The 8,159-nt window shown below is 42.6% G+C and overlaps 1 protein-coding gene across 2 annotated transcripts; it reads right to left on the bottom strand.

Annotated features, from left to right (window-relative positions):
* Positions 1 to 5,045: 5,045 nt before the first annotated feature.
* On the bottom strand, positions 5,046 to 8,159 carry LOC129831341 (probable thiopurine S-methyltransferase). 2 transcript variants are annotated; one of them, XM_055894670.1, is made up of 9 exons: positions 8,052 to 8,159; positions 6,991 to 7,107; positions 6,742 to 6,834; positions 6,479 to 6,611; positions 6,029 to 6,081; positions 5,858 to 5,932; positions 5,658 to 5,743; positions 5,489 to 5,533; positions 5,046 to 5,333 (listed from the first exon to the last, which is right to left on the bottom strand). In XM_055894670.1, exons 1-9 carry the CDS (start codon positions 8,057 to 8,059, stop codon positions 5,215 to 5,217), a joined length of 729 nt encoding a protein of 242 aa, XP_055750645.1. In that variant the 5' UTR covers positions 8,060 to 8,159; the 3' UTR covers positions 5,046 to 5,214. The 2 variants fall into 2 exon arrangements, with proteins under 2 accessions (XP_055750645.1, XP_055750644.1); XM_055894669.1 differs by lacking the exon at positions 8,052 to 8,159 and adding an exon at positions 7,968 to 8,046.

The following is an 8,159-nucleotide window of genomic DNA, read 5'->3' as shown; positions in this document are numbered from 1 at the left end:
GCATTGGATCTAAGCATCTTCTTAAGAACCAAATTAGTATATATTCCCTCCACCCTTGCTGCGCATTGACTGACCTGTCATACTCATTAATACGTGAATTAGATAATAATAAAATACATTTGCTCAAAAATAAATCCAGAAAATATTGTAACATTTGCTACTGCAATAGCTGCCTGTTACCTGCTACCCTCAGGGGCTTGGGTTTCATCATTCCGGATCCATTGCCCAGGTGGATGTATGCTGATCTGTCATATGAAATAACCATTGTCATTACTGTCAAATGAATCGTTAACACGTTCACGGGCGAGCATCATTGTTGCGGCAACACGTGCTCGATTGTTAAAACGTTGCATTCGAGCCCCTCTCGGGCAGTTTGTTGATCTATTTGTAGCACATCGTACAATTGCTACATTGTAACATTCACAAAAACTCAATGGCAACATTATGTCAACCTTGTCACATTTTACAAACGTACGGTTTCCTTTTGTGGCTTCGGCACGTCTACTTTATTAAATAACGCTTATCTTCGTCCCTGGCTCCCTCGATTTGTTCACAAAAAAAAATGTAGGCCTAGGGGTGTGTTGGTAAATTCAATCTGGAGTGTCAGAGTGCGCTCTGGGCGTTCGTAAATTCAGAGCGTTGTCAAATGCGTTGTTATATTGTCCGTTCGTAAATTCAGAGCGTTTCGCTCTCTGAGCGTTCAGAGCGCATGCTGGACGCTCTGGCCGAGGAGTAGGGTTGATCCGAGCGTTCTGACCTCACAACGGCAGTCAAGCACCCAAGCTAACTGGATATCTTGCTAGCTACTTCCAGACACACATGAGAGAACACCTCTCTGACCATTTTTCTCGCCCTAGCAGAGCTTTTTAGGCTGTTTTCATGTTGGCGTTGTTGACAGTAACTGTGCTGCTGGCAACAAATTATTATGCTTTTTTTTGCCGACGTTTACTGACACGGTCCATATTCAAAGGGTGTTGAGCGTTCATAAACCGATCAGTTATTCTGCACTCTGGCACACTCGGACGAAAGTGCTCTGAAATCGGAGTAGATAGCCAGAGTGAATTTACGAACGCACCCCTAGTATCTAGGCAACAGCAAATCGCGGTCTAGTGGGGAGCAGAACGTGACAGCACGCGACAAAAGAGAAGTGCAGAATCCAATGCATTGGTTTACAGTGAGGAACCTATGCATTTCATGACAGGTCAGAATTATTATAACAATTGCTGTGGAGTATCTAATGCATGTTCCTTGCTTTCATTGTAGAGAATTGTTTTCTTCTTCAATAGGACACAATATCTATGATACAAATAATAAAAAGCGAAGGCACACTGGTGTTTTTTTTTATTTTTAAATGCCAGACATTTCAAAACACTGTAAATTCAGTTCATTTCCCATATGAAAGAATTGACTTGGCATATTTCGACATTAGGTAATTTCCGAACTGTCAACAAAGCTAATAACAACATCTAACCTTCACAGAACACCGAATATCCTGGCAATCATTTTCAATGCACTATTTCTCTCAGATATCTCTCCCTGTAGTCTCAGAGAAGCCCATGAAATTATGTTTATGAGGCCTTTGGGGGGGAAAAGATGAACTCTCTCTATGAAGACATCCAAGCCTCATTCCTTATCCTTCACGTCTGGGAGAGCATCTGAAGACTGTATAAACTCAATATCACAACTCCTCCCTGGGATACATATAAAATAAAATGAATATCGTGAAACTACCTTGCCACAATTCTCTTGTACAATATCTTCTCATATTTCAATCAATTGGTTTTTGTGTTAAATATCAAATTCAGTTCAACGACAGGTATAAAAAGGAAGTCATATTAATTAAGGTATTATCAATGACAAACGCAATTGTATTAATTAAACTCACCGGAAAGTCTGTTTAGTGCCACATAAGGCACATAAAATGGAGGACATATTGAGAGGTGTTAACGAATGACAATGGAAGGTTAATAAACCACATGCTTACTCTACTGTATGCTTGAATAAATATGTTACTCACATGCATCTAGAACAAATGGAAGAGAAATATCATTTGAGCGGTTATTTCAGGGAAGATCTTACCTTTGAACAATTCAGAATTGTATTTTTTTTTTAAGTGTCCAAGAGGTATCGGCAGTCCTTGTCCATGGACGACATGATCAGTGCTGCATGCCTGTTACATAACTTGTGTCAAAACAATCTGTGCTTTCTTGTTGAATCTCAGAGGGATGTCCAGTTCACGTGGTCTTACTTTTCTTTGTCCCGTGGCTTGATGGCCACCAAGTATATACCAGGTATATAACAAAGTATTGAGATAAACTTTTTTTATTGACCAAATACTTATTTTCCACCATAATTTGCAAATAAATTCATTAAAAATCCTAGTGATTTTCTGGATTTTTTTTCTCATTTTGTCTGTCATAGTTGAAGTGTACCTATGATGAAAATTACAGGCCTCTCTCCTCTTTTTAAGTGGGAGAACTTGCACAATTGGTGGCTGACTAAATACTTTTTTGCCCCACTGTAAGTGCTCAGACCCTTTGATATGAGACTTGAAATTGAACTCAGGTGCCGTTTCCATTGATCATCCCTGAGATGTTTCTACAACCTGATTGCAGTCCACCTGTGGTACATTCAATTGATTGGACATGATTTGGAAAGGCACACACCTGTCCATTTAAGGTCCGAAAGTTGACAGTGCATGTCAGAGCGAAAACCAAGCCATGAGGTTGAAAGAATTGTCCATAGAGCTCAGAGACAGGATTGTGTCAAGGCACAGATCTGGGGAAGAGTACCAACAAAATTCTGGAGCATTGAAGGTCCCCAAGAACACAGTGGCCTCCATCATTCTTACTTGGAAGAAGTTTGGAACCACCAAGACTCTTTCTAGAGCTGGCCACCAGGCCAAACTGAGCAATTGGGGGAGAAGGGCCTTGGTCAGGGAGGTGACCAAGAATGCAATGGCCACTCTGACAGAGCTCCAGAGTTCCTCATTGGAGTTGGGAGAACATTTACATTTAAGTCATTTAGCAGACGCTCTTATCCAGAGCGACTTACAAATTGGAAAGTTCATACATATTCATCCTGGTCCCCCCGTGGGAATTGAACCCTGGTCCCCCCGTGGGAATTGAACCCACAACCCTGGCGTTGCAAGTGCCATGCTCTACCAACTGAGCCACACGGGACCTCCAGAACCTTCCTTCTGGAAGGTTCTGGAGAACCTTCCAGAAGGACAACAATCTCTGCAGCACTCCACCAATCAGGCCTTTTTGGTAGAGTGGCCAGACGGAAGCCACTCCTCAGTAAAAAGCACGATAGCCAGCTTGGATTTTGATGAAACCAAGATTGATCTCTTTGGCCTGAATGCCAAGCATCACATCTGGAGGAAACCTGGCACTATCCCTACGGTGAAGCATGGTGATGGCAGCATCATGATGACAAGTCAAGGATCATATCACCTGCACCTTACCTGTCACCCTAGACCCACCGCAATTTGCATACCGCCCCAATCGGTCCACAGACGATGCAATCGCCATCACACTGCACACTGCCCTATCTCATCTGGACAAGAGGAATACCTATGTAAGAATACTGTGTATTAACTTCAGCTCAGCATTCAACACCATAGTACCCTCCAAGCTCATCATTAAGCTTGAGGCCCTGGGTCTCAACCCCGCTCTGTGTGATTGGGTCCTGGACTTCGTGACGGGCCGTCCCCAGGTGGTGAAGGTAAGAAACAACATCTTCACTTCGATGATCAACTGGGGCCCCACAAGGGTGCATACTCAGCCCCCTCCTGTACTCCCTGTTCACTAATGACTGGGTGGCCATGCACGCCTCCAACTCAATCAAGTTTGCAGACGACACAACAGTAGTAGGCATGATCACCAACAACGACGAGATAGCCTATAGGGAGGTGAGGGCACTCGAAGTGTGGTGTCTGGAAAACAACCTCTAACTCAACATCAACAAAGGAGATGATCGTGGACTTCAGGAAACAGCCACATCGTCGGGACAGCAGTGGAGAAGGTGGAAAGTTAAGTTCCTCGGCATACACATCACAGACAAACTGAAATGGTCCACCCACACAGACAGTTTGATGAAGAAGGCACAACAGCGCCACTTCAACCTCAGGGGTCTGTAGAAATTTGGCTTGTCACCTAAAACCCACAAACTTTTACAGATGCACAATTGAGAGCATCCTGTCGGGCTCTATCACCGCCCGGTACGGCAACTGCACCACCCGCAACCGCAGGGCTCTCCAGAGGGTGATGCGGTCTGCACAACGCATCACCTGGGGCAAACTATCTGCCCTCCAGGACACCGACAGCATCAGATGTCACGGGAAGGCCAAAAAGATCATCAAGGACAACCACCCGAGCCACTGCCTGTTCACACCGCTACCATCCAGAAGGTGAGGTCAGTACAGGTGCATCAAAGCTGGAACAGAGACTGAAAAATTGTTTCCATCTCAAGGACATCAGACTGTTAAACAGCTATCACTAACACAGAGGCTGCTGCCTACATACAGACTTGAAATCATTGGCCACTCTAACAAATGGATCATTAGCAAAAATGTCTACAAACTTGTTTTTGCTTTGTCATCATGGGGTATTGTGTGTAAATTGATGAGGGAAAAAATGATTTAATACATTTTGGAATAAGGCTGTAACGTAACAGAATGTAAAAAAAGTAAAGGGGTCTGAATACTTTCCGAATGCACTGTATATAATGTGCCTCTACACCTGTAGTCAAACATGATTTTGCCAGAGGGAAATCGGCTGAACCAGCTGTCTCAGCAGTTATTTAAATTGTATCATTCATTCATTAACTACTGATCCCATACAGCGGCAATACAAAATGTCTACTCATTCTTTATTACAGCTACTACTATTACATTCAGGTAGAGATTTAGGAACCGTTTTTACATGTATTTTTCCCAGAAACAAAAATGAAATCCTGGATCAGTTATGTTACAAGTCTGGAAATGTATGACTTTTACAATACTGTGTTTACTAATGAGTAAAGAACATGGGTTTGTTTATATAAAAAAAGTATTTATTGACATTTCTTCATTCCATCATAAGTAAAAATGATTCACCCAATTCAAGTCACATCATGCCACTAAAAAGCTGTAGACAAGCCACAGAGTATTTTCTTCAATATGTCAGTATTTGAAACCTAAATAAGAGTCATCACTGGTTGATGAAATGTTCCTCAGTTGGTCTTTAGAGTGATGAGATGCACTTTTTCTGTGAAAAAGTCCATGCCCCGAGCTTTCTCTCGGTCTGTGAGGGCATCCAGTGACTGCATCAACTCTATATCACAGCTCTTCCCTGGAATTAAAAACACAATCACACATGGAAACTAATCTCTAAATCCTCCCCAAAGATGTACATATCACATATATATTTCTATGTAATTTGATCTGAAAAATCAAATACTGACAAATTACAATCACAGAGACAATCTCCGCCATAAAATAACTTACCAAATAGACTTTGCACTTGCTCGTCGGGCACAAAAAAAGGAGGGCCTAAAGACAAAGGGGTAGTCATTTTAACTCTGACGTGCTTAAAGTGACACGCAAGTACTCTGCGGTCTAATACAAATAGCATATCATCGTTAGCTACAATGCTAGCTACGGGAAAAGTTGTTACCTTTGTATACTTCTGGGTTGTAGAGCAGAGTATCCAAGAGGTATCGGCAGTCCTTGTCCATTAACGATGTGATCAGAGCAGCATACCTGTCACATACAGAAGCGACAGAGGTTTGCCATCAGCCAAAGACTCTGCCATCATGTCATGCTCTGTTCTCATGTTGACTTTCAGAGGAAAGTGACGTTCATATGTGGTCCTACTTCTGTCTGTCCCGTGGGTTGATGGCCACCAAGGAGCCTCGGTCCCAAATCCCTCCAAACTGACCCTCAATGGCACTGTTATACAAAATGAGAGGATGTCACGCTGTAAATGGCCTCCTCCTTCTGACCCAGTCAAGAGAGAAAATGTATTGATATAGTTTAGACTCTTACCTGGAGAAATTGTATAGATCACATTGGTACAAGGAGATATTTCTCTCTGAGCTCTGTGGAAGAAAAGCACATGAACCACACAAGTTAAACGCACTGCAACGTTAGCTCTTTCTCTAATGGAACATGACTGTGCACACTGGCAGCGTAGTCTTAAAATAATTCTATAAGCTCCTTTCACAAACATCTATGCTGGATCTGTAGCTGGTATGAATCAAGTCCGAGACTTTGAACTTCTAGGGTAAGAATGTGTTGCTTCCCCTATATGCCACCACAGCAATTGTTTGTTTTTATGCATAGACGTATGGCCCAGGAAGACCACATCCACAGGAAGAACCCCACACTGCCACCGCCGGTGAAAGACAATCCTCCGACACCTTGTAACATCTTGTCTTCCACATACTCCATGTAGCATCACAGCAGCCAACCGAGCAGCTCTCTGACACACAGTACCTTGTAAACCTTAGCCCCAGGTAATGCAGACACTGTCTCTTCACTGTAAGTCAGGTTACTCTCCTCAAAGAACTGCTTGATGGCCTTCTCTGCAATCTCCACCCCTACAACAGAATGGCCCATATCAGCCAGCCTGGAATCGAACACATGGTAAAAGACAGTAAGGTCAAAGGTCATTTTATGGATGTTAATGAATGAACTGTGACTTTCACTGGTTCATGTTAATTGAGAACACACGTTTGTTTGTGATGCATGTCACTTACCATTTCATGTCCAGAGCTTTCCCACATAGAGGGAAGAAGAACTTAACTCCCTTCCGCCCGTCGACAACTTTCTCAAGATTACTCTCCAGCATCCTATAAATATAATCAAATTCGTCATATGAAGTTAACCTTATGGGCCTAAGAATAACATGCTGGCAGAGACATGTTAAACAGACATCTATTTAATACAAGCACGAATTCACTCTTTAATCCACGTCATTTTAAAAGGTACATAAAAGAGATCCTTACTTGTTTACGTGGGGCCGGTGCCAGCCTGTTTGGTCTTCCCGCCATCGTTCCTCCCACTCTCCCAGGGCCATCACTCTATCCGCCTGGGCTGACAACATTTTGTTTGTCTGACACCAACTATAGTTGGTCAGTGAGGGGGACAAAGCGAAAGGATAGGTGAAAATGACCTCTTTCACACAACTGAAATGATCCAGAGGGAGTTCACGGGTAGTGTTCTATGCACGTTCACAGACACGCGAGTAAAAACAGTCAATATGGACTGTGCCAGGCTAATTGTATAGAATTTTGCCATGTCATTGTGACTCATGATCATTACATGTGAAAGACATGAGGTGTGCACTTTGAGGCAAAAACTACACATAAGGTATTAAGACTTTGGGCTTTTCATATGAAAAGGGCTCTTTGTACACCTACCAATGTTTAGGCTAATTTGTCAATTGTTTGGGTCAGTCTGTTGCAATTTTGGCCCTAAAGTAGATAACACTACTAAAGGGGCATGGAGTAGACCAGACTCCAGACTGACCTAGTATTGGTCAATCATATGCTGATCAGCGAAAATGTTTATTGAGGTGTGTCAAAGACCAGTGTAGGCCTATTCATGAGCAAAATTGCCTCATTTGACACGGTGGCCTAAACATGATCCAAAGAACAGCGATCATTCAGGATAAACCATTATTTCACAGGCAACTTTATAGGAAATACAACAGCATGGATTTTGTAAAGGAACATCCCCCTATAACACCGATCACCTGAGAATGAATTTCATAATCTTGCTGTAGACATTTAGAAATGAGTGAGTGTACGTATTATTACGATTGTGTTATGCAAGTTTTTAGTAGGCCCAATTAGTAGTCCTGTAAACAGAGCACCAATTATATCGACTGCATTAGTTACTTCAGTAGTGTGTATTGAAAATAGGTTGCCGTGCGCAGTCTTTCTCTAAACCAATACCAATTTGACATAATGTATCAGCTTACCTCGGCTTCCCGCCAAGCATAAACATTAATCTGACGAACATAACTGAACTCGACTCGTACAACATGTTCACGGTCGTCGCTTACCTTCTCATAAATGTTGATATCCTTTTATACGAGTTCTTCACCGAGACACAGCCAATGAGTTGCACTACTGGTGTGGGAGGAGCCTTTCTCAACACTGCTCTCCACGTG

Source organism: Salvelinus fontinalis, chromosome 32 (assembly GCF_029448725.1).
Source record: "Salvelinus fontinalis isolate EN_2023a chromosome 32, ASM2944872v1, whole genome shotgun sequence".
Classification (NCBI taxonomy): domain Eukaryota; kingdom Metazoa; phylum Chordata; class Actinopteri; order Salmoniformes; family Salmonidae; genus Salvelinus; species Salvelinus fontinalis.
The sequence above is the reverse complement of the archived record's forward strand: the minus strand, read 5'-3'. Positions and strand labels throughout refer to the sequence as shown.

Excerpts from the sequence above, each read along its gene's own strand:
- LOC129831341 (XM_055894669.1), bottom strand. The coding sequence starts at position 8,032 with ATGTTGTACGAGTCGAGTTCAGTTATGTTCGTCAGATTAATGTTTATG. Across the intron at positions 7,108-7,967 it reads ATGCTTGGCGGGAAGCCGAG|TTGGTGTCAGACAAACAAAA; the intron begins GTAAGCTGATAC and ends GACCAACTATAG. Across the intron at positions 6,612-6,741 it reads AAAGCTCTGGACATGAAATG|GCTGGCTGATATGGGCCATT; the intron begins GTAAGTGACATG and ends GTTCGATTCCAG.